At 42.3% G+C, this 26,233-nt stretch overlaps 1 protein-coding gene across 3 annotated transcripts in view; it reads left to right on the forward strand.

The window, feature by feature from the left end:
• Nucleotides 1-26,233, forward strand: part of FNIP1 (folliculin interacting protein 1) — a 126,540-nt gene that overhangs the window by 73,296 nt on the left and 27,011 nt on the right. For 2 of the 3 annotated variants that reach the window (XM_029050282.2, XM_007655363.4), the window contains exons 3-11: nt 1,932-2,069; nt 5,865-5,965; nt 6,239-6,313; nt 7,189-7,280; nt 10,616-10,699; nt 11,639-11,710; nt 13,565-13,700; nt 14,343-14,544; nt 16,645-16,730. In XM_029050282.2, coding sequence (XP_028906115.1) covers nt 1,932-2,069; nt 5,865-5,965; nt 6,239-6,313; nt 7,189-7,280; nt 10,616-10,699; nt 11,639-11,710; nt 13,565-13,700; nt 14,343-14,544; nt 16,645-16,730 — 986 coding nt within the window. The remainder of the gene's footprint in view (nt 1-1,931; nt 2,070-5,864; nt 5,966-6,238; nt 6,314-7,188; nt 7,281-10,615; nt 10,700-11,638; nt 11,711-13,564; nt 13,701-14,342; nt 14,545-16,644; nt 16,731-26,233) is intronic. The other variant, XM_029050281.2, reaches the window with a different exon arrangement.

Below are 26,233 nucleotides of genomic sequence, written 5' to 3' on the forward strand. Positions count from 1 at the left end.
TTGTTAAGTGCTTAGTCTATGGAAGGCCCTGTCCTAAGCTAGTATAGTACTGAGCAACCCATATCCTCCAAAAGCTGGCATCCTTGACAATTTTCTCTGCACTTCATAATAATGATAATAATTAAGATGTTTTTCAAATGTTTACCATGTGCCAGGCCCTGGAGTATATCCTCGACTACCAGATCAGTACAGTCGCGGAAGAAGGGAATGGTAAACCACTTCCGTATTTTTACCAAGAAAACTGTGGATACACTCCCAGAACAGCTGCAGATGGAGGTGGGCTGTTCTGGGAGAAATGTGTCCATGAAGTTGCTGTGGGTCGGAGACGACTCGACAGTGTAAAACAAGACGATCCCGTTTCACTTTTGGCACCCATTCTAAGGGGGAAGATAATCAGGTATTAAACTCTTTATTTTACAGATCAGGGAACTGAGGCACAGAGAATTTAAGTGACTTCCCTGAGATCACCCAGCAGGAATTGGGGTAAAAACCCAGGCGTTCTGGCTTTCAGCCTGGTGCTCTTCCCATGCTGCTTCGCTAGGCCACTCCAGCTTCTGATATAGGTGCTAGAGCATTGCTATTTATTTTTACTATCTACCCCTTCAGACTGTAGGCATTTTGAAAGCTAGGATTGTCTTTTACTTTTTTTATGTTGACCAAGTGCCTCGTACAGCGCCCTGCATAGAGTAGGTACTCAGTAAATACTGTCGATAGCTAGCATCGATAAATAGTATTGGTAAAGATTTTTGAGAAGCAGTGTTACATAGTGGAAAGAGCACAGACCTGAGAGTCAGAGGATCAGGGTTCTTTCTAACCTGAGCCCCACCACTTGTTTGCTGCGGGACCCTGGATAAGTCACGTAACTCCGCTGGGTCTCAGTTACCTCATCTGTTCACTGGGGATAAAATACCTGTTGTCCCTCCCCCTTAGATTGTAAGGCCTGTGTAGGACAAGGACCACATCAGATCTGAATGTATTGTATCTACCTTAGCACTTAGTACGGTCCTTGGGCCATAGTAAGTGCTTAGCAAATGCCATGATCATTACTGACAATGAGGCCATTCAAGTTGGCTTCACAATCTCTGTCTAGCTGTACCTCAAACATTGATGCTTCTCTTCCAAGGGGTGGCCCCACTTACAGGTCTTGGATCGTGCATTCTAATCCCAGCTCCACCACTTGTCTGCTGTGAGGCCTTGGGCAAGTCACTTCACTTCCCTATGCCTCATTTCCCTCATCTGTAAAATGGGAATTAAGACTGTGAGCCCCAGGCGGGACAGGAACTGCGTCCAACCCGATTTGCTTGTATTTACCCCAGCTTTTAGTACGCTGCCTGACACATAGTAAGCACTTAACAAATACCACAACCATTAATATTATGGCCCAGATTTTGGAGTAGCTACTCTGAAGACCCTCACCACCGAGGCCCCAGAAGACAGTGTGTGCTACACTTTGGTCTGCAGAGAGATTTTGCGTGGCCTTGTGTGGGCTATGCCCTCTTCCTCCTGGACCTATTCCAGCTCAGGACTGCCAGCGTGCTTTTTGTTCCGCATCTCTGACCCGAACAAAACCAAAAACTGCCATCTCCGGTAAGGGGTCTAAGAATCGGAGGCGGGAATACAGCTCCCACATTGGCCTTTTCGGCCTCACACGCAGAAGTGAATGTCACCATCGGTGGTGTCTTCTTTAACTATGAAGGACAATTATGCACGCGCACACAATTAATGTGGTTAACGTGATTTGTAAAACATTTTGAAGTCTTTAGTTAAAGTCTTCTTTACTTGTAAAATGTGAAGTGTGTATTTTTTTTTTCAGATATGGAATTATAAGTTCAGGAAAACAGCCTGTTTTCTGCATGTCGATAACAGTTGGTCAAAACTCATTTCATTTTGAAAGAATCGGTTTATTAATAAGAATAATGCTTATATTTCAGAAACTCTGTAGTGATGCTCAAGTGAGAGTCTTTGGGAAATGTTGTCAGCTGAAACCCGGAGGCGACAGCTCTTCTTCTTTGGATAGTTCCATTAACTCATCATCTTCGGATACAAAAGAACAGTGTCCCAAATACCAAGTGAGACTGCTCTTCAATTTCCTTTTTTTACCCCTGGTCAAACTCAGTGTGCTGCCAGACTATTTAAACCTGTCAGTTACCTCTTAACACTATAAACGTGCAATCCTATCCTGACTACTACAGAAAATATTACTGTCAAAATTATTATGATAGCATCTTGCAGACTTTTAAATGCAGAAACTAGTAGAAAATACATTTTCATCTCCAAAAATGAAATTGCACTTCGGTTTTAAAGACATCTATCTTTTAACTTTTGGGAAAGTTCCTGGAAAGAAACCTCTTTCCTTTATAACAAATCAGGACTTCTTTGTGAACTGGATTTAGGTTTTACATAAGAGCAGAATGTTTGGCTTTGAGAGGAGCCAATGTCATCTGATGTGAATATATTTCTGTCATCTCTGCCTTCATGGATCACAAGTGTGTTATATTTAGTCACTCCAAAATAGAATCTTGAGATTTTATTTTCTTTGTAATGAAGTAATTGTGTTTTGGTGGAAGTTGGTCTTTAAACCTATTTTTCTAAGAGGCTAGATGAGAATGAATTGCCAGAATGCTCAGGTTCAAGCGGTTAAATGAGAAGTAGTGGAAAATTGAATCCAATTTGATTGGCAGCACATCTGGACTCTTTCTTTTTAAAATTGTGCCTTAAGAATATGAAGTATGAGGAAGGTCTTCAGGTTCCAGAGATGATTAATGCTAAGAAAAGTGGAGACACCCCCAAGACACACATATGGATATCTAGTTGCTACTATTCATTGATAACCAAAAGGAGTTTTAAGGATTTCCTTATATTTTACCCCCCAATTTCTACTCTTATTTCTTCTATTCAGCCTAACCCAAGCCTTATGTGCAGATTTTGTGGATGGGAAGAGGAGATTGTGTCCTTATTAAATTTTGATCTTCTCCACAATTGAAGGCTTCCTCTTAAGCGTTATGAAACATATTGAGGCTGCACAGTGAATTTGTAGAGAATCCAGTGTATATGAAAGTTGTGATTTCATGTAAAAGAATATAAAGAAGAGTTTCCATGTTTCATCTGGGGTATCCAGTCAGAGATATACTAAGAAACAACTCCTATGAGTAAATTTCTATGTAAACAATAGACCTCTTTAAATCCATGACTTTCAACTGGGTAGAAAGGAAAATAGGTTATCATTAAACACTGATTCCACCCAAGTAAAGCCCAACAGTTTTTTGGAACGTAAATACGCTCCCTGTGGGCAGGGGATACATCTACCAAATCTGTTGAATTGTACTTTCCCAAGACCTTAGTAAGATGCTCTGCACACAGTAAGCACTTAATAAATATGACTGATTGATCACTGGGTTTAGGTTGGATTTAAGATGGCCCAAGTAGTAAATATATTATTTTGATAGCATTTAGTATTCCTTTTTGCCCCGGAATAATTGCTTTCTACATTTGCTGACTTGTCACATATTGGATTTTGAGAACATATAAGCTGAAGTAATTTACTTGCCACAATCACCAGTCAGAGCTACAGATTAGTCCCCCACTATCTCGTACACTCCTGGAGGGAGGGATCATATGCACTAGTTGTACCCTCCCAAACGCTTAGAGCAGTGCGCTGCACAGAGTGAGTGTTCAGCAAATATTACTGAGTCCCCAGGTAAAGACTCAGTAATTAATCACTGATAATGAGAAATTCATACTGTCTTTTTCAATAGTAATGATAATGACAGTTGTGTTACGAACTTCTTGTGTACCAAGCACTGGGCTAAGCGCTCTGGCGATACAGTATAAGATCGGACCTGGTCCCTCTTCCACCTGGGGCTCCCAGTCTAGAAGCAAGGGAGATCCAGTATCTTATCATAGTTTTTACTGATGAGAAAACTGAGGCACAGAGAAGTTGAGTAAATTGCCCAAGATAACACAGCAGGCAAGTGATGATGCCATAATTAGAACTCAAGTTGCCAGGTTCCCAGCCTTATGCTTATTCCACTAGGCTGCAGTGCTGCTTTTCTATCTCTGCAGTGTCATACACTGCAAAATGTTCATAATAATTCATTAACCCTGCCCTTTTAACAATCAGACGTTCATGGCCAGTTAATTGGTTTGTGATGTAAAAACCCCCGAGCTTTGAGATTGGATTTTGATCCTTGAGAATAGATCAGCCCGTGTTTTTCCGCTTCACTGATCTGGACAGATCAGGTAGGCCGCTGGTTGATATTCCTGGATGAAGTTGCAAATGTGTTTCCAGGGCATATGGCCATTTTCGTAATCCAACAGTAGGATTATAAACACTGGCCAGGGAATTATATAGATCAGTTGAGTTGGAGTCAACTCATTCCCTGGCAAAAAACCTTTTTAGGAGTGGGATACAGATATTTCAAAGCTCTGTGTCCATTTAAACTAGAAGTGAGAGGATAGAATTTGAGGTTAGTAGATAGACTGTAAGCTCCTTGAAGGGCAGGAAATGAATGTATCTACCAACTCTTTTGTATTGTACTCTTCCAAGTGCTTAGTTCAGTGCTCTGCACTCAATAAGCAGTCAGTAAATACAATTGTTTGATTGATGGACTTGCTTGCAGTACCTTCTCAGGAGAAAGGAGAAGCAGCGTGGCATAGTGGATAGAGCACGGGTCTGGGAATCAGAAGGACCTGGGTTCTAAACTTGGCTCCGCCACTTGCCTTGTGTGTGTGACCTTTCACTATTCTCTTGACTTTTCTGGGCCTCAGTTATCTCATATGTAAAATGGGGATAAAGAGTATGAGCCTCATGTGGAACAGGGACTGTGTCCAACCTGATTAGATTGTATTTACCCCAGCATTTAGTTCAGTGCCTGGCACAGTAGTAAGTGTGTAACAAACACCATTTAAAAAAAAAATACTCAAAACTTGGTACTGCTGCTGCTCTGTGGTCACTTCCAGGAAAAATGTTGTTTGGGTACCTTCCTTATGCCTTATGGATGGGGGGTTACCTGGTTGTCCAGTTCAGTCAATCAATTGTCTTTATTGAGCACTTAACTGTGTGCAGACTGCTGTCCTAAGCGCTCTGGAGAGTACAGTATAACAGAGTTGATAGATTCTGGAATGAGCTTACAGTCTAGAGGGGGAGACAGATGATGGATATGTGCATAAATGCGGTGGGGCTTAGGGAGGGGTGAATAAAGGGGGCAAGTCCAAGTCCAAGGGCAATGCAGAAGGGAGGGGGAGAAGAAAAAATGAGTACCTAGTTGGGGAAGGCCTCTTGGAGGAGATGTGTGCCTCTTGGAGGAGTTGTGCCTTCAATAAGGCTTTATTGTGTGTCTCTCTAGGAAACAGAGATCCAAAATGGTAGTCAGGAGACCTAAATTATTTTTCTGCTCTACAACTGATTTATTGTTTATAAATCACTTGGGGAGACTTAATTCAGGTTTCCTCATATGTAAAATGGACCCACTCTATAATTCCTTACAGGGAGCTTAGCATCTGGCAGAGATTTAGGCATGTTGGGACCCAGAAAAATTTGGGTGATGGTCCAATGATGAAACCTGATCAACTCTGGATTATCCAGATTAAAAGATTGCTTAGGTAAAGAAAATATTTAGATCAATCAATCAATCTGTGGTATTTATTGAATGCTTACTTGGGAGAGTACATCACAAACAGAGTTGATAGAAGTTATCCCTGCCCACAGGAATTTACAGTCAATTTACAGAACCAAAATCACATCTCTGCTAATAGTTTCTTCTCCCCTCTGCTAATAAAAGTAACTCTAGGTTCAGAGAGTCTTACTTTCCCGGCTTAGACCTGGGAAAATGTCCATTTAATTAACAGATGAATTATTTTCTTAGGGTTCTCGGTGTTCTTCTGATGCTAACATGCTTGGAGAAATGATGTTTGGCTCTGTGGCAATGAGCTACAAGGGATCTACTCTAAAGATTCATCAAATCCGGTGAGGTTGTTTCTGATTTTAGGTGAAGCCCTACTCACTGTTTTGTTTTGTTGAGGATGAAAAAAATGATTTATTAGGTGAAAATGTTCAGTTTGCATTGATAAATAACACCAAAGTATTCATTTTGATATTGTATGTGCTTGATGATATTTGAGTGATAGAATAATTTGATTTTTTAAACTCTCTGGCATGGATTGCTAAAATATAGATTATAGAGAGCCTTGGAGAGGAGAATTCTAGTACTCATAACTTTATCTTATGTTTTTCATACAGTTCCCCACCCCAGCTTATGCTTAGCAAAGTTTTTACTGCAAGAACTGGAAGCAGTATCTATGGAAGCCTAAACACGTAAGTACCTGCGTATTAAATGAGACTCAATGATGCAGATAATTAAGACAGAGTTGTAGTTAGTTTCAGAATAGCCATAAATTTTAAGAAAAATCCCATTTAGTTGTCCTTTTCCCAGTTTCAGATACTTGTTCCTTTTCCTCCTTGGTACTGAGGTTCTGCTAGATGGTTGTCTTATAAAAACCAGTGGATGTTTGAGAGAATCTAAGCTAGAACCAGAGATGGGAAATTTGTGAATTCCATTTTCAGCTCTGATATTGAGTTTTTCCATCTTCTTCCCATCATATACCTCCCTAGATTTTTTTGGGTATAGAAAGGATGTTTTATGCTTAAATATAAAGGAAATTAAAAATAACATTGTAAAGATAATTCAGGTAAGAGCTGGTCATTGATTTCAAGACTTTTGATTTCCTGATGGCAGCTCTAACATCCTCCGCCTTGGATAGCATTTTAAAGTTGAATGCTGTCTTCCTCATTATTCTTGCTTGGGATACTTTTGAGTAATATATTTCAGAATGAAAATGATTTTTTCCCCAGTTGCATTTTCCAAATTGAGTGATGATGTATTCCTTACGGATTTTGAAATTGCTGGGAGAGTGAAATATAACAAATGATTCTCAACTAATTCCCGACACGATGGAATGTAACAACCCAACAGCCACATCTGGCACTTATGTATTTATTTAGTACCATCCGTAGCACTTGTGTATATATGTTTATTTATAACTTCACTTATTTATTTTCATTCCCCCGGGGAAGGAAATTTGTGTTTATGCTTTTGTTTTATATTCCCAAGTGCTTAGTAAGGGACATTGCACCCGGTGAGTGTTCAATAAGCATTATCATCATTGATTGAATTTATTTTCTTCCCTTAGGTTACAAGACAGTCTCGAGTTCATTAATCAGGACAATAATACATTAAAAGCAGACCATAATACTCTCATCAATGGGCTATTTGGAAATATAGGTAAAAATGTTTTTCTCTTTTGCTCGACTTCTCGCTCATTGAGTGTTGGCCAACTCACAAGATTCCAGAAACGAACACTCTAACAATATAATTAACAATGAAAAGCCATTTCTTAAGGATTTCTTCAGAAAGAAAAATTGGAGCAGAAGATGATTAAGGAAAAATGGAAACAGACTTTCTGTTGTACATGATGCACATGATTCCAGAGCTGATGAAATAAGTGAAAAGAGAGCCCCTCAGACTTAGCCCAAGTCCTGTCAGAAATGGAAACTGAAAAATGAAAATGGGAATTTGGCCACAACTGTACTGAGGAGTACATTGAGTGAAAAGACATTTTGAAAAATCCCAAAGGAGGCTTATTTTAAAATGGCAAATCGTGGTACATCAGTTCCAAAGGTGGCAGTTGTATGGGTAAAGGTAGTTTGGAAGGATGAGTGAGCTGATAAAAATTGAATATACACTCATAGGAGCTGTACAGTTCTTCACACTTCAAAATAAATCCCAGTATTAATGGTGGGATTGGAATTTGAAATCTAATTTCCGTGAGATTTCAATGCTAGTCAGATTGTTCAGCTATTTTCACCGGTCTGTCTTTTGTTGTTCTTGTAACCTATTTAGTTCAGCGTTTTTATGAGTGATGCCAGGCTTTTGGTTACTGAACCCTGAAAATATTCATCAGATAGTTGCTTTCTACAGTTCCCCTTGCTTGGGATCTGCCTTGTTCCGGAGATTATAAAGAAGATATCAAATAACTCTTTCATTCTCTCTAAGGAAAATATGGAATCCTAAAGGAATGAAAACATTTTTTTTTTTGAGTGTGTGCTTCATTAGTGTAATAAGGATTTCTGTTCTCAGAAAGTTTGTTGAATGTCAGAAACTCCTGCACGTTGTCAGGAGTTTCTGACCAGTTTCTGGTCAGTGAGCATTCAGTAACAGAAGGATTGGGGAGGGAGCCAGCTAGAGGGGCAAGAGTGCTCTCTGGCATTTCTCTCTGTCATTTGGCTAGACCTCTGGGCTTCAGTCAGTCAATCGAATTTATTAATTCATTCAGTACTATTTATTGTGCCCTTACTATGTGCAGAGCACTATACTACATGCTTGAGAGAGTACAATGACTTATCTTCTGAGTTAAACAATTTCTTTAGTACTGGGCCAAATTTAAAACTTGGACTTTGACATTTATCAGGGTAAAATGGAGTTTAGGCACGACTGAATGTTTTTCCTGAAAATGTCGCACTCTTCAAAAAAAAAAAACTTGAACTCACTTTGAACTTCACATTTAATAACTTGTTTTTCATCCTCCAAGGAGAATCTTTTTGCACCATCTTAACACTCAAGTCAACAGTGTTTTTCCAGTGTTGAAAAGGAGCCTCGTGTTTCCTTCCCTGCAGTGTATAATCTTTGTAGGTTGAAATCACTGGTGCATTCTGCTAATAACTCCAGAAAAAGAGTATTGCAGAAGAGCCCAGTTTAATAATAGTTTCTATGGTAACCATGGGTAAGCTCCTGGTTTTTAGCAGGAAAATGTTTGTATTTTTCATTTGGAAAGGGAAGAAACTATGTTTCAATAGAAATTAAAATACATAAATTAAAACAAATTAGAAAGAAAAGCAGAACTGCTACTGCTTGCTAGGTCAGGTGTTGTAGGTTGTTTCCTTATCTTTGATTCCCCTTCTTTGAGTAGGGGATTCAAAAGCATTTCCCAGAAAACATTCAGTGGGAAAGTCTGTTTGTAGGTTGGCTAAGAGGAAAATGTACTATTGGTACTCCCCCAAGCGCTTAGTACAGTGCTTTGCACACAGTAAGCGCTCAATAAATACCATCGTTGTTAAGCTTATAAATTCCTAAGCATAGCATCTGACATTGTAATGTGTTGATTTTAACCTCTTTGAGGGCACGAGTCATTTTCTACCTCTAATTGTTCTTTCCCAAGTTCTTAGTACAGTGCCCTGTACATGGTAGGTGCTCAGTAAATATTACTGATTGATTGACTAGGGACGTTCAGTGAGAAATGGGCAAATGGGACGTCATGAGCCTCATCCAACCAGAAAGATTATTTCATGGAGTCCCAAGGAGTCGTCTGCTAGCCCTGAAAATTCAGTCCTGGCTCCTGGCTCAGGGCCGCCCAAAACCAAGCCCATTAGGAGGAACTGGCTCTGGGGAGAACCATGACACTCAAGTTGACCTACTACCAAGAAGGTGATGGTTGTCCCCTGAGCTGTTAGATCTCTAATTGGAAACACGTCTACCAACTCTGTCATATTGTACTCTCCCAAGTACTTAGTATAGTGCTCTGCACACAGTAAGTGCTCAATAAATACGACTGATTGATAGTTCCCAGGAACCCTGGGGCAGCTTCTGCAACAACACTTCCAGGAAGTGAGTTTTAAGCCTCGTTTGATTCAACTCGCTCTGGACCCAACTCGGTGCGTGGCCGAGCTCTGGACTCCTAACCTACGCAGAGCTATCGCCCCAGGTCTTCCAATTGCAGGTGCATGGCTCCTTTCATTGGGTGATGTCAAAGGAGAAATAATGCCCTGGGCAGTCACCTACCCTGGGGGCCTAAATTCACTTTCAATCATATTTCATTCAGTCATATTTATTGAGCGCTTACTATGTGCAGAGCAGCTCTGCCACCCACCCAAAGGTTCCTGATCCTTACCCAGGGTCAGTGCTCCCAGCATGGGCAGCTGTGCTCTTAAAGCCCATGGTGCCCCAACCTTATTCCCAGCATCTACATCCCCACCTTTCTCGTGACCTCATATAACTTACCTGGGGACAATAAGTAATTTTTTTACTCTGTTTTACCGTTTCCGTTTGTCAGCGATATGCTATTTCTGCCCATCGCCATTTGTTATGCACTTTATTCTGTTTTCTTTGGCGATAGTGGGGTCTTTTTTCCTTTTTTGAAAGGGGGAATATGCCAGAAAACCCCCGCCTAACCTACCAAGAAAAAATGTGTAGGCTCATTTTAATCTTAGATCCACCTTTTATAGCTTTGAATCTGAAAAAAAGAACATCTCTCAACAACTCACGATGGAAAATTTTCATCCACCTTTAACTCTCTGATTCCAAGTTTCTCTTTGTTATTATTTGGGAACAAGCCACTTACATCGATAACTCTGGCAATTCAAATTCACCCTGGCCAAACTGGGACCATCCCATTTTAACCTGGATACTGCAGCTTGAACTTTCGTTCTCATCTAGTATAAAAATGGTTTTTCTCTGTATCTGTCGGTCTATTCTTATGTTGCTTTACCTCTTTTTTATACCAGTCGCTGGTCTGCTTTACTAACTTCATTCTTTCATGTGTATTTTACGTTTTTGCCACGTAGGTCTTTCACAGCTTTGCAGCCCTAGGCGGGCATTCTCTGAGCAAGGTCCGCTCCGCCTGAACAGGAGTGCCTCTTTCTTTGCAGGTTTGCAATGTGCTCGATGGGTAGATTAGTTGGTGTGATCAACCTACTTGAGTTTATGGGCCAGCTGTGGAAATAAGAGGTCCATCTGGAAAGATTAAAGGAGCAGGTGGCTTGCAACAGTTTGGTTCCCAGACTCAGTGGAAGTGAGTTCCTATTCTTTCCAAGGAATGATCTCTTTTCTTAGAGATCTTAGGATTTGGGAAAGCTTTTTTGCATGTCATTTCAGTTGAGAAAGAATCTTCCCGAGTTTGTTTGAAATTTGGGAGGGTTGAATTCAACTTGTCACATTCCATTTGTTTAAATTAGACATTTTGAAAGAGCCGAGTTTTATTCCATATGGAGAATTCTTCTTTCTACAGCTGAGTACCCTTGTTACCTAGTTCAGATTGCAAAGCACAAATCTGTTGAATATTCTTGCAAAATTGCTGATCCACTCTTTCTGTACGGAATGCAGTTCTGATGGCTGAGGCTTAGTTGAACAAGCACCACTGAAATGTTTTTTCTAAAATATGCATGTATGTTTTCACTTCCTAGAAATCAGTGATATTTGCAGGAAGAGAATCTGCTTTCATGCACTTAAAGTCCAAGTGCTGCCTTTGTGCCACTGTTGCCTGGCTAAAACTTTAGGAGAGTCTTGATAAATTTACCCCCCTCAGCTACTCTCCAATGGTTACAAATTTAAGCGTTATCTCTACTGATGTTAAATAAGTGGTGGTCTTCAAGATCACCCCTCAGAAAAATATCGTTTTTTCACACAAATCTTGAGGCTTGTTCAGCTGGGCAACAGCTGTTGGCGTGGGCTTGCGCTGTGCTGTGGAAAAAAAAGCTAGATGAATGGAATGAGATGAGCATGTCTTAGTTTTGCTAATTAAAGGCGTAAGTTCCACAAATCCGGCCAGTAATGTATTCCATTGTTGATAGACCTGCCGTCTTTTTCAGTTCACAGCAACCCCATGGACATGCCTGGGAGAGAGCAGAGTGAGGATCGAGACAGCGGCATAGCACGCTCTGGTAATGGCCCGTTGGGATATTAATCCAACTTAATCAAACGCATGAATGCCTGGTATTAAATGTCTGCCCACCTGATCATCTGGTTTCAAGGACAGATCGTTAGTGTCTGGTATCAGGTCTAACACCGGAGTTGTTTTGGAAAGGGCAGAGGTAGAGAGACTGTATAAATCGTGTCATGCTTCATATTAAATTTTGACGATTGGCTTTCCGCCTTTCCCAGTGCCTGGCAGAGGTTTGGGCCTGGATGAAAGCTAGCTGGCTTAGGCTCAATCCAGACAAGATGGAAATGATCCCGGTAGGTAGGGGAAAGTGTCTGGAGGCCCTGGAGGGGGGAGATTGATTTGCGGGAGTTTGCCTGCTCCTTGTCAGAGAGGCTCACAATCTGGGGGGACATCTAGTCCTCCTACAGCAGCCTCTGGTTTCCTAGGTGGCTACTGTGGCTAGGATGACCCCTGACTAAGCGGTCAGCACAGAGGTTGGGACAGTTCTTCCCTGGGGAGTCTGTTAAAGTATTCTCTGACTCGGTAATGTCAACCCAGGGTCACTGTAACATCCCACATAGCCCGACCTTAAGGATCGTAGGAGGCAAAGTTCCATCACCTTTGTTTTGTGTCAGGTGGTAGAACTTATTGCTTCCCTTTTCGTGTTTATTTCCTGTTCATTTTGGAGTGAACCTGTAAGGTTCCCTGTTGAAACTCCACAACTCCTTTTTAGAGGGGACCCAAGTAGCTAATATACTCTTAACCATTAACCACTCTTCATGTCGTTAAGCACTTTGATACTCCAGCCACGCAGCACTTATGTAAATATCCCTATACTCTATGATTTCCTGTCTCCATAATTTATTTTCATGTCTGTCATCTCATGTAGACTGTAAACTCCTTGTGGGCAGGGATCACTCCTTCCAAATCGGATGTATTTTACTTTCTCAAGTGCTTAGTACAGTGCTCTGCACACAGTAAGCATTCAACAATTGATTGATTTCTTAATTGCTGCCGTGCTGGTGACATTCAGCTAACAACCTTTTGCTAAGTGTTTCCAAATGTGGAGGGTTGTTATCTCTCAAACTGTCTCCTTAACGTCTTGCACCAGAGCCCTTGGAGTTCAACTTCAGGAGCCCCTCATCTGGGCACAAGGTCATTTCCAAGTCCTTTTGATAACTTTTTTCTTTTATGAGGGATTTATGCTTTTATTTGTCATATGTTTCCTAATGACTCAATGTAATTATTCCATTTCTTCCCCTTTTGAAACAATTGTCCACAGTTGAGTTGTGGTCTTCCTTGGATTGATTTTCAAAATTTACTATGAAATATGATTTTTTTCTATATTTAAATCTCATTATCAGTCTTCAGGACCTAAGACTGTCTCTCTTAAGGTCCTGATTTTTAACGTCAAGTACAATTAGCTCAGAATACTAAGACAAAAATCAGTAGCCTTAATTGGTGCACACCATACCACCTACAATTCATCTTATCCTTTTTTGATTCTATCTGAGGCCTTTGAGGAGAATAAAATAGTCAGTGAACCATATTCTAGAAGATGCAACAACAAAACAAAAACCTTTTATGCTGCAATTCCTCAGTATCTCTTGAAAAAATTCAAGCTGCCCCTTTCATTGGTGGTGTTCAGTGACAGAATGTAGAAAGCCAAGGTAAGGGTTTGATTTGGTCTTTTTCTCGACTCTCTGAGGTGCACATAGAAATAGCAACTGTAACTTTTGGGGGACTAAGGAAGGGAATCGGTTATAGCTTTGAATTGGCTCCCCTTTACACAGTCCTTCTGACTCAGGTAAAAATTCTTTGGTTTCTTGGTTCAATCTGTTATAGTAAATTAGGTTTTTCCTTATTCTGACAGCTTCTCTCAGCAGCTTGCTCATCACTCCATTTCCCTCCCCAAACTCCTCACTGACCAGAAGCTGTGCGAGCAGTTATCAACGGCGATGGCGGCGCAGCCAGACGACGAGTTTAGAGAACGGGGTCTTTCCTAGGTGGTGAGTTGGAAATGAAAGCTTAGAATGAGACTCCTTTTTCCATCAGTTATCAGTATGTAGCTAATTTTCATTTCCCAGTATGGGCGTTTTAGAGCAAGAGAACCAGGGATAACTTCACTGTTGTCGAACTCCCTCAATGAAATATCTCCTGCAGTTGAAGCCCATCACTCTTGGAAAGAAATGAGAAAAATATTATTGATGCTAAAGCAGAAATGCACTGCAGGTAGTAGGAGTTCCTCCTGAAAGGTAGTCATGGCATCTTGTCGTGGAATCAGCAAAATGAAACTAAAAAAGAAGACACAAGCCCAGGAGTTTTTGAGGTCTCTTTGTCGGGCACTAATGAGCCTTTTCAGATTGGATGTGAATTGAAAATCTCTGATTCTGAAGATGGGCCTGGTTTGGGCAAAAATCTTTAAATTCTCTATCAGGAAACATCCAGATATTCTGGAAAATAAGCAAGGGAGCATATCATGAAAGCTTCCAGAATATTCGATAGTTAAGATTTTTTTGCCATCCCCCCCTCCCCAGACATAACAAAACAGTTGTGTCTTAAGTTTCATTAAGCCTTACGCTTAATGTTCCCTTCTTACTTAGAAAATTGAATTGGCATTTAAAGTAATTAATGTTGCATTTCCCTTAAAGGTCTGTCGAGGAGAGCTTTAATCTTTCAGATGAAAGCGGTGGCCCTACCCCAGGCATTGTTAGGAAAAAGAAGATTGCAATTGGGGTCATCTTCTCACTCTCCAAAGATGAAGATGAAAATAACAAATTTAATGAGTTTTTTTTTTCGCACTTTCCTCTCTTCGAGAGCCACATGAACAAACTAAAGAGCGCGATTGAGCAGGTAAGTATAGCCATTGGTGGGGCAGGGGTGAGCACCTCTGTATGACTGACAGATGATGCCCTTTCAGACTTTTCCCCCTTCCCACTTCCTCAGTCCTGTCCCTTGCCTGCTGTCCAGCAACAGATCCAGCCCATTGTTAATCTGGCGATCCGTAAGCCATTTAAAAGGTCCAGGGATGCAATGTTGTGTCATCTCTGATGGCATGAGAGCCACCTCTAGGTTGTTAGTAATACATGCTGAATCAGGACCACAAGGATAGCCCTGTTGCTAATGAACAACCAAAGACGACATTAGGGTCATTAAAACGTAGGCGGACTCTTGAATTTTGGAATTTTTAGGTTGCCATTTGATCCTGTAGAGACAGGGTCACTGTTTTTCTATTTGTTTCTTCTGTAATGCATTTTACTGCTGAGTAATTTAAGTTGATGTTCAGGAAACAATCAGGCCCATTTTTAAATCCAGAAGCCTCTTAAATATGGACCCCATGTTTGAGAACCAGCTTGGTTTGCCTAGGAAGCTCCTGAATCATTTAGGTCTATTTTCTGTAAAATTAAGGAAGAAAATACCAGTGGAAAAGGGTCAGGGGTCCTCAGTAGCACCTTCATCTGCTTCTACCTTATCCTCAACCCATTCCCTTCTCCCCCAGTAAAGCAGGGCTGGGTATTTTAAAGCAGAGAGCTTTAATTTGTCAGGTGAGAATTGTGGGCACAGCCCAGGAACGGCTAGCAAAAAGATGTTGTCTGGAACAGGAAGCTTTGTGCTCTGGGCACAGGTGTCGTCTTATCAGCTCCCCCCACCCCTCCCTGCCCATATTGGACAGAAAGTGAGATCATGAGCTGGGATAAGGAAGTCATGCGATCGGATCATTTTAGGTTCACTCCTGGAGCCCACCTGGATTAAGGGTCACCAATCTTTTCAAACTCTACCCGTGAGATGTTTTATTAGAAGCGAGTGGGCTAGATTGGTATTTCAGTCTCTCAGTTTCCTAGTTTAGAGTTCACAATTAGGAGGAGGTTGAAATTCAAATTCTGCAGAGCCTAAGGAAAGGAATTGCTCGCGAAAGGGTGGCATGCGTGTGGTATACTGAGTAGCTGGAAACAATTCCGTGTGTCATATGGAGGATAATCTGGCTTTGAGGAGACCCATTCCTGCATTGGAGAAGGGGCAGTTTGGGCAGTTGCTGCTAAAATGCTAAACATTTGGATCCACCTCTGATCCTAGGCGGTCTTCTGATTTACAGAGTCACCTGATACTTCTGACAGGTTCTGTTAAATATTAATTTAAAAATCCCAGGCCTGCGTCCCTGAAAAGGTTTCAACTGTTTGGGGACTTCAGGCAAACACCGAGCTTTCAAAGTTGCTCTCCTTTACTAACCCAAACCTCATCTCTGAAATCACTGGCAGCTAATATTAAGTGACTGTGTTCAAGCAAACTGGATGCATTAGGAGCAAATCAGGAACTGCTTTTCCAGTTGAGAAAAATCGCTTCAATCGTCTCGGGGGGTGCCTATGCCACTTCATCAGTTAGAGAGCGGCATCATCCTGCCTTGGTCAGCTGTGGTAGGCAGGAAAGGCTACAGAAGGAAGGAGGGGGAATTTACACTTTTATGGTTAGTTAAACTTGAAAGTAGCTTTGTGGGGATTTTCTTTGGGTCCTCGGTTCTGCGGGGAAAATTTTTTGATTCTCAAAAAAAAAAAAAAAACAGTGGGCAACTGTAGACTTCCCCAACCGCTCCCCCCGCCCAACTTTATCTCTGCTCAAAGGTGGAGTTACAGGTCACCATTCCTGGAATGATAAGCGGGGATCCATGTCAACATTAATTCCTTTCCTCTGTGACCATGCACATGTGAGTGAAAGGTACAGCACAGTAGTCAAGGTAGGGAAACTTTGAACCCTTTTATGACCCTCAGGGACCAAAAGTGCAAAAGAGAAAGGACCGTAAATAAACGTGCCTCGTTTATATCTCCCCTAGATATGAAAGTTGGCGGTGTACCTGTACTTGTCATCTAAAAATATATACATATTTGCCTTCCTGGGTGAATAGATGATAAGCAAACATGTGACTTTGTTTTCCACTTTCTTTCCTTGGCTGTTTTCAAGGCTATGAAAATGAGCCGGAGATCAGCTGATGCCAGTCAGCGGAGTCTGGCTTATAACCGAATTGTCGATGCCCTAAATGAATTCAGGTAAGGATTCCCCGCCAGCTTTTTTGCAGTTTTATGTACAGCGAATACCAGCCCAGTTTTCTCTTTCCTGCTTTTTGACTATGTGGGTTACTCTTGCTTATAAGCCCTGAAAGCCCATCAGTCTGTCCTGAAAACTCACCTTCACCAACATGCCCTCCTTGATTAATTCTCTGCATCACAAGTTATAAAATCCCCCTAGTCATCTCTAGGCACTTTGGTACTTATGACCTGTCTTCAGCCCTTCAGTATGTACATTTAATCACTTGTTCACTCATTTACTGTGATTATTCAGTCTCGTGTTGGAGTGTAAGCCCCTTGTGAGCAGGGAATGTGCCCCTTGGTTTTTTTGTACTTCCCAAACTCTTAGTACTGTGCATTGCATTGAGGAATTGGTTTTACTACTTATACCCGTTGCTTCCTGCACAGCTAATTCAAAATAAAAATGAGAGGCAGCATGGCATAGTGGATAGAGCACTGGTGTGGGAGTCAGAAGGTCATGGGTTCTAATCCCAGCTTCACCACTTGTCTGCTGTGTGACCTTGAGCAAGTCACTTCACTTCTCTGGGCCTCAGTTACTTCGTCTGTGAAATGGGGATTGAGACTGTGAGCCCAGCGTGGGACAGGGACTGTCAAATCCAATCTGCTTGTATCCAGCCCAGTGCTTAGTACATTGCCTGGCACCTAGGAAGTGCTTAAAAAATTTTAGAAAAACAATAGTAAATAATGGCATCCTGTGCTTCATTTGTTTTAAGAACACTTTCACTCAGTCTCATTTTAGGAATTCCATAAGGTATTCCATTTTCTTTACAAATGACTGAATTTTAGAAAGTTTGAATGTTTAGTTTTACACAGCTAGCATTTTTACTATTAACTCTAGGTTTTTTTCCCTACTGCATTTGAGTGTAGGTCTCATAAAATATACTTTTGGGTTCTGATTATAGATACTGATATAGAGCCGGAGGGATTGCCAAAACCCCCTTTTAAATTAGAAGACCCAGAGACTGAAAACAGAGTGGCAAGCTTATGCTATTCTTACCTACCTGCTAAAAATATCCATACTGGAGCATTTGCATAAAGTTATCAGAAGTGTAAGGATGTGTCCATAACAGAATAGTTGGATGAAAGACCCCAGCGTTTCCATATTCGTGACTTCCTTGAGGCTATGTTAAATTTTTACCATTTCAGTTTTGTTTTGGATGTCTGGCTCTCTTGTTCATGCATTACTAAGTCTGAGACCTTGGAGCGCCTAAAAGTGATTGTGTAAATGCAGCGTAACAAATTGTTGAATTTTATCCATCCTAATGACGAGGGCCAAGGGATTAAGAGGTGCAGATGAAAAACACCGACTTTCACTTTGAGGAAGGGGGCATTAAGGTTACACGGGGAGATCAGTCACATCATTTCTGTAGCTTCCATTGATTGGGTTGTATTCTGAGAACACGTTTTATCTTTAGGATCAATTAGCTAAACTAAGCTCCCTGATCAATCAACAGTGACCTGTCTGAATTAGGAGTTTCCTTTCAATATAGTTTTGATGTTCTTTTTCTCTTCTCTCTCCTCACATTCTTCTCACTCCTGAAGAAATACCTGTAACAAATAGAAAGTACTGTACTTGACATCCTTCCTCTTACCACTCTGAGAGCACTCAGATTCTCCATCAGCAAGAAAAGAGAAAAGGTGTTCCGCATGACCGTGGCATTAAACAAAGTGACATGTGGCCACCAGATAGCATTGTCTCAATTAAAAATCCCCCGAACTAAGATGGGACATTTTACCTTCTTGTTTTCTTTAAATAAATCAGGTTTGAATAATTGGCTAATAATAATAGTGGACTTTACTATCTTTAGTCATTTTTATGGAGGGAAAAATCCCCTTTTGCTCCTAGTCCTTTATTTTTCTCATGTAAATAATAGGGCACGACACTTTGATTGTAAATTGTCACATGGTTTTTTTAAGGTTAGTGGGTTTTTTTTTATTTGAGGTGTTCCAGTTTTGACTTTGTGCCTAGCATTCTTCCTTGAAGAGAAGTCATTTTTCAGGAGTTGAGGATAAAGCTGTCTAGCTCTCACACATAAATATTAATGAGTGTTTTTATATTGTCATCAAGCTTCAGATTTGCCTTAAATAGATATTATACTGGAGTCATTTTCCACCAACTTAAGCCATATATTTTTCCTTTCTCTTAAGTTTTTATTCTTTCTAAGTATGAATATATGTAATATCAATTCCTGTGCTTACTGTATGACGGTGTGAACTTTTAAAGTACTGATTAGGTTCATTGAAAATGCTGATCATGTTTTAGAAAGATAAATCTTAGGTGGCATTTAATGCAGGTCATTTTTCAGGTATTTTTTTAGCAGTAATAGTGGTCATAGTATTTATTAAGCACTTAACTGTATACAGAGAGCTGTAATAAGCACTGGGGAAAAATACACAGGTGGGAATTAGACAAGGTAACTGTACTGTGGGGGGCTCACAATTTAAAAATGTGTTTTTTAAAAAGTGTAATTGTAAGCCTTGCTGGCCTAGGGGATTGCAGGGGGAGAGGGAGGGGCATTTTTATGATACTCACTGTGTTTCGCATGGAATGTAATTCCAAAATTTATCTGCTATTTGTGGCTCTCATATGACAGCAAAGAAATGCCGACTGAATGAATTGACCTTTGGAAACTTTATCCTCTAAAACTTCTCAATGTACAAGTACCCTTTAGTATAACTATTTTTAAGCCTTGAAAGGATTTTTCCCTAGGAAACAATAAAGTTTGAGATTTTATAGACTATCCAAGGTCCATGTAAGGGGCCAGTGATAGTACTATTTTGCACATATTGGGAATTCCTCTTCAGTTGTATTTTGCCATATTTTTCTGAACTGTAGAATGATGGTTACTTCCTGTTTTTAGCAGATTTGGGGCTTCTTTGGGAGTCAGTTTTACTAGGTGTAACTGGTTGTTGTTCAGTAAAATTCTTTACCATTGGTTTTAGGATCTATTGTTATAATTAACAACAACAAGTGTGATATTTGTTAAATTCCTGCTATGCGCCAAGTGCTCTACTAAACACAAGGGTAGATACAAAATAACCAGGTTGCACAAATATGGGGTTCACCGTCCAAGGGGAAGAGAGAACAGGGACTCTTATCCTCATTTTGCAATTGAGGAAACTAAGGCACAAAGAAGTTAAGTGACTTGCCCAAGGTCTCGCACAGCAGACAAGTGGCAGAGCTGGGATTAGAACCCAGGATCTGTGATCCCCAGGACCATGCTTTTTCCACCCAGCTATGCTACTTCCCCCCCGTTGTGCTGGAGTTGCGGTCAATTGGCGTAAGCTTATTATGGGCAGGGAACGTGTCTGCTAACTTTGTTTTATTGTACTCTCCCAAGCGCTTAGTACGGTGCTCTGCACACAGTAAGTGCTCAGTAAATGCGATTGAGGCTAAGGGTTTTCATGTTCTAGTGAGCAAATGAAAGTTAGGCAATGCCATTCTCCATCTTCTAACCTAAACTTCAGTCTTCCTAAACCCACTGCAGCCACAAAACTTCCTCACTGTTCCTCAGAACGAGAGCATGTTAGCGTTTCCAGAGTGGCCTTGTGGGGTTAAGAAGAGCCAGCCAGAGGAGCAAAAGAGCACAGACAACATCTCCGCTTTACTCCCTTTGCCATCTCAAGAAAGTCAGATCTCTGATCCCAGGGCCAGGCAGCCTTCCCAGCCAAGTGTTGGTTTCTCCTACTCTCAAGAATGTTGCCATTAATGGGGCACTCTGAGGATTAGGAAGCAGAGATACACCCAAAAAGTGGCACTGACCCAGAAATTGAGCTAAATCTAACCTCGTTTCTATTAATGCCAAACATCTCATCTCTCAATTTGGCCATTTGGAATCTTATCACATTGGTGGTGGTATTTGCTTTTGAACTTTCTGGGACCGAAGTGACACTGTACAAAGAGGAACTACCAAAGGCTCATGGTACTCCATTCAGCTGAGACTTTTTTTATCATTTTTCAAATTTATGAAATCTTTAAAACCACAGAAAGTTCCTGACTTCCTGAGTTTTTCCTATTAAAGCCCTGAGAGGTTTTTTTAGTAGACTCTTCCTCATTTGGGGAAAAAAATCTTCACATCTCATTTGAAGTAGAGGAATGTGACCTGTGGAGGTCAATTCTTCCTCTGTGGAAAAGGTCTGTAAAGGTCAGCTAGCTGGGGTTCGTTTGGGGTCCAGACATAATGAACCAGAATGCAATGGTAATTTGCCCCTCTTTATGGCACCTTTTCCACACTCTCAACTTTTACCCAGCAAAACTGGTCTCAGTCCCTGGTGACTGTGAGTGACTTAGCCAAGCATTCTGGAGAAATACTTCTCCAGAGCTTGCTGGTATCCAGTGTGTCAGCCAAAAACACAATAATTTGCAAGAGGTAGGGCACAGTTCAGAATGCTGGGAAGGTTTTCTATAGTTCACCTATTTTGCATTTTGCTGCAAACATAAAAAGAAGTCTGAGCTAGTTTTCTTTTCCTCCTGGAGCCTCATTCACTGGGAACAGAGAGTCGGTTTTTTTGGTCTGAGAATTTTGCAGTCCTTACAGATCGCCCCAGCTCTCATCCAAACTCTGCTTTACTTTAAAAAAAAAAATCCCCCGGTTTATTTGCTCGCTAAAGAGAAGAGGCCTGGTCATTTAATTTTCTCGTTAGCAGAATTGCAGAGGGGTTAATCCTCTCCTTTGGTTTCAGTGCCGTTATTTACACTGGTCTGGTATTGAGGGTTCCCTTTACTGCAGTCACATGCTCGTTGGCAAGCGGCCAGTGGAATCTGAGCTCCCTCTGAGGAAACTCTATCAGTTACAGATGCAGCCAGGGTTACCAGAATAGTAAATAATGTCACAAGACCCAGCCATCCTTTCAGAGAAAAACAAGTATTTTAATGTCTCGGTTTTAGTAAAGTGGTATTTTACATTATTTGGTGTTCTCATTCTCGAGAAGCTGCAAAGGGACCGACCCAGTATTGATAGGCACAGAAGCAGGGCTGGGTTTGGAATTAGGCTTTGAGAGTCTTCTTAGGATTCATCGAAGATTTGCTAGGGTTCCTAGCGTGAATTCTGAAGCCCACTTAAGCCCTATTGGACTGTTGCACTTTCTTTCACTCTGACCCAGACTTCATTTTGTTTTTCTCTTTGCAGCCCTGAAATGCAGGGACTCTAAGCAAGCCCCCTAGGGAGTGAGATTGCTACATGATTCAGGAGACCGCAGAATTTTAGATAACTGGACTGGAAAACAACAAATGGGTTTTCTTGTGAGATTTGTGCCCATTTGAATAGCTAATGTGAACAAGCCATTGAGACACATTAATGTGCTCGTGATATTTATCTGGACTGTTGAGGCCCAGGAATAACAAGGGATGGGATAATAAGGGATGGGTGCTGTAGTTTCTACAAAAATTCAGTCGAAAGAAAGCGTGAAATTCTTAGCTACATTAGAGGAGAGGAGTTTGGAAGAGAGGAATCTCAAAGGGAAGGAAAGCTCTCACTTCGAAGTTTAGAGAAAGAGGCAACCAGGATTCCTTCAGGACACCTCTTCTCGGATGTCCAGCCGACAACTGAAACTTAACAGGGCCAAAGCCGAACTCCTTATCGTCCTACCCAAACACTGTCCTCCCCCCGACCGCTGCCCTTCCTGTCTCATGGGCCCGTAACCTTGGCCATTATCCTCAACTCATCTCTCTCGCCCACCCCACACGTTCTATCACCAATTCCTGTTGGTTCTACCTTCACAACACGCTGAAATCTTCCCCTTCCTTTCCATCCAAACTGCTTCCACGCTGATCTTCCCTGTGTTCTGTCCCTCCCTTCACAAATGCATGCTTCACTTTGCTGACCAGATGAGTTTTGCAGAAACTGTTCAGTTATATTTACTGAGCACTTACTGTGTGCAGAGCACTGTACTAAGTGCTTGGGAGAGTACAGTATGCAGACACATTCCCTGCCCACAACAGTCCATATCTCCCCATTCCTCAAAAACCTCTGGTGGTTGCCCATCCACCTCCTCATCAAACAGAAACTCGTTACTGTCGGCTTTAAGGCATTCAGTCGGCTCCTACCTAACCTCACTGATTTACTACAACCCAATCTGCATACTCCACTCCTCTAACACCAACCTACTCTTCCTCGATCTCATCTCTCCTGCCACTGACCCCTTGCCCATGCTGTGCACTCAGTAAGCGCTCAATTAATCCGATTAAATGAATGAACAAATGAATGTTCTCCCTTGGACCTAGAACTCCCTCCCTCTTCGTATCAGCTAATCCCTCACTCTCCCCACCGTCCAAACCCTCTTAAAGTCACATCTCCTCCAAGATGCCTTCCCAGGCTAAGCCCTTTATTTCCCCTCTCTCTTCTCTCTGCTTTGACTATGCACCTGGCTGTGTACCCAAAGTGTGCCCCCCAACCCAGCCCCACAATAGTGAGGTAAATGCTATTGATTAATTTTCTTCCAGCCTTTGGCTGGACTTGAATACAGATGCCTTCATCAGAACCGGCAGCCTGCTGCTGCTGCTGCTATTTCCAAATGCTGAAACCTGAGATCCCTTGAAGGCTCCTCCGCCACTCTCCCCACCCCTGTGGGCAGCAAGGGTGTGGTGGGAGGTTTGGAGCCAGAGCACTGTTGATGAGAAAGGAGACCCGAATGCAGAAGCGGTGACAGCATTGGTGGGAGCGATAATGATAATAGTGGTGTTCGTTAAGTGCTTACTATGTGCCAGGCACTGTACTAAGTGCTAGGGTGGATACAAGCTAATCAAGTTGGACACAGTCCCTGTCCCACAGAGGCCTCACAGTCTTAATCCCCATTTTACAGACGAGGTAACAGAAGTACAGAGAAGTGAAGCAACTTGCCCGAGGTCACACAGCAGACAAATGGCGGAGTCGGGATTAGAACCCAGGTCCTTCTGACTCCAAAGCCCATCCTCTATCTGCTAGGCCATGCTGCTTCTCGAGAAGCTTACTCAGGTTATTGAATCGGCTCCTGAGTCCCCTGCTCTGGTCCCAGTTGCCCCATTAGAAGGGTGACCACTGGTGACCCTGGCAAATCCCGGACAAGGGGACGCACCCCATGTCACAACTTATGTCAGGCATGCAGCACACCATGATAATAGTAATAATAATAATAATGATATTTGTTAATCTCTTATTATATGCCAAGCATTGTTCTAAGCGCTGGGGAAGATACAGGATGAACAGGTTGTCCCACCTGGATCTCATAGTCTTAATCCCCATTTGACAGATGAGGTAACTGAGGCACAGTGAAGTGACTTGCCCAAGGTCACACAGTAGACGATTAGCAGATCCGGATTAGAACCCATGTCCTCTGACTCCCAAGCCCGTGCTCTTGTCACTAGGCCCCTGCCGTTGTGTGGAAGTACACCAGTTTCATGTGATCCTAGATAATTTATCGAATGGGAACCCCAGGTTTCTCACTTGCCCCAGAGGCTTTGTGTTCCCTTCCCAGATCCAGGCTCAGTTTTCGGGTCCCTTCTATTCTCCATGTGTACCCATGGAGAACTCGTTCACTCCCACAGCTTCAGTGACCATCTCTCCAGCCCCGACCTCTCTCCTTCTCTGTAGTGTCACATTCCCTCCTGCCTTCAGGACATCTCTACGTGAATCTCACCTGAAATTTAACATGTACAAAACAGAATTCCTCATCTTCCCACTCACACCCTCTCCTCCCGCTGACTGTCCCCTCCCTGGTACCAGCACCACGATCCTCCCTATCTCACAAGCCCGTAACCATGGCATTATTCTCGACTCATCTTTCTCATTCAACCCACACATTCAGTCTGTCACCAAACCCTGTCGGTTCTACCTTCACAGCGTCTCTAGTATCTTTCCCTCTCCTCTCCATCCAGACTGTTACCACGGTGATCTGAGCACTCATCATTTCCCTCCTTGACTACTACATCAGCCTCCTCGCTGACCTCCCTGCATCCTCTCTCTCCCTTCTCCAGTCTATACGTCACTCGAGAAGCCGCGTGGCTCACTGGAAAGAGCACGGGCTTTGGAGTCAGAGGTCATGGGTTCGAACCCCGGCTCTGCGACTTGCCAGCTGTGTGACTTTGGGCAAGTCACTTAACTTCTCAGTGCCTCAGTTCCCTCATCTGTAAAATGGGGATTAAGACTATGAGCCCCACGTGGGACAACCTGATTCCCCTGTGTCTACCCCAGCGGATAGAACAGTGCTCAGCACATAGTAAGCGCTTAACAAATACCAACATTATTATTACTGCCCGGATCATTTTTCTGAGGGAAAAAAAAAGGAAAAAAAGTTCAGCCCATATCTCCCCATGCCTCAGCCTCCAATGGTTGCCCATCCACCTCCTCCATTGCACAGAAACTCCTTTACCTGTGTTTCCTGTGCAGTCAGATCTATTCCTCTTGAGCACTTTACATTTAAGAGCCCCCTGAGGGACAGAAACTGTGTCTCATTGCCAACTATGTGTTCTTTTCTAGGGCTTAGTACAGGGCTCTGCACACAGTAAGAGCTTAATAAATACTTTACTGCTGTCTCTCCCTCAGCTCCACAGCACTTAGGTGCATATGCCTGTACTCTGCCATTTTTCCTGTCTGTAATTTTTTATTATTATTATTTTGGTATTTGTTAAGCACTTACTATGTGCCAAGCACTCTTCTAAGCACTGGAGTAGATGCAAGATTCTCAGGTTGGCCCCCGTAGGGCTCACAGTCTTAATCCCCATTTTACAGATGAGGTAACTGAGGCATAGAGAAGTAAAGTGACTTGCCCAAGGTCACACAACAGACAAGTGGGCCTTCTCTCTCCCAGGCCCGGGCTCTATCCACTACACCACGCCATTGATGGACTGATTGGATAGACGCTGGCCTCACATCTGAACAGGGCTAGGAAATAGCACACGGACCCGATTGTAGCAGCGGTGAGGACACTGTACTGTTCATGGCTTCCTTTTGGAGGCCAGCCAGCAGGTGCTCCCTCCCTAACTGCAGTCCCTTGGCAAACAGCAGAGCAGAGCATGATGACAAGATGAATCGGCGGATTCCTTTCCAACCTGACGTGTCTCTGGTTCTTTATTCTCCCAGAAATTGGGGTCAGTGTACCAGGTAGAAGAAGAGGTGCAGGGTCCCTTGCCTTTCCCAGGTTCCTCCATTAAGGAAGGGTGGTGTTAAGGACAGTGTCAAGACCTGTTCTGCACACAATATGAATATCATTAGTTGATTGGTTGTTTGGCGGGGGCAATCCCCCCTGAGTCTAGAGCCGGCCTTGGGTTTCCTATATGTCTCTGTTTGTCGCATTCGCCACCCCATCAGGGAGCCATTGCAAATGACTGTCCAGTCACCTCACAAATGCATAGTTTGCTGCATTAATCTAGGGAAACCTGATCCTATACCAGTCCTAAACATGAATCAGGGTTCATCCTTGAAAGAGTTAAGTTACTCTATGAATCAGTCAGTCGTTTTTATTGAGCGCTTACTATGGTGCAGAGCATT

The sequence above is a fragment of the Ornithorhynchus anatinus genome, chromosome X1 (genome assembly GCF_004115215.2).
Source record: "Ornithorhynchus anatinus isolate Pmale09 chromosome X1, mOrnAna1.pri.v4, whole genome shotgun sequence".
In the NCBI taxonomy this organism is placed as follows: Eukaryota; Metazoa; Chordata; class Mammalia; order Monotremata; family Ornithorhynchidae; genus Ornithorhynchus; species Ornithorhynchus anatinus.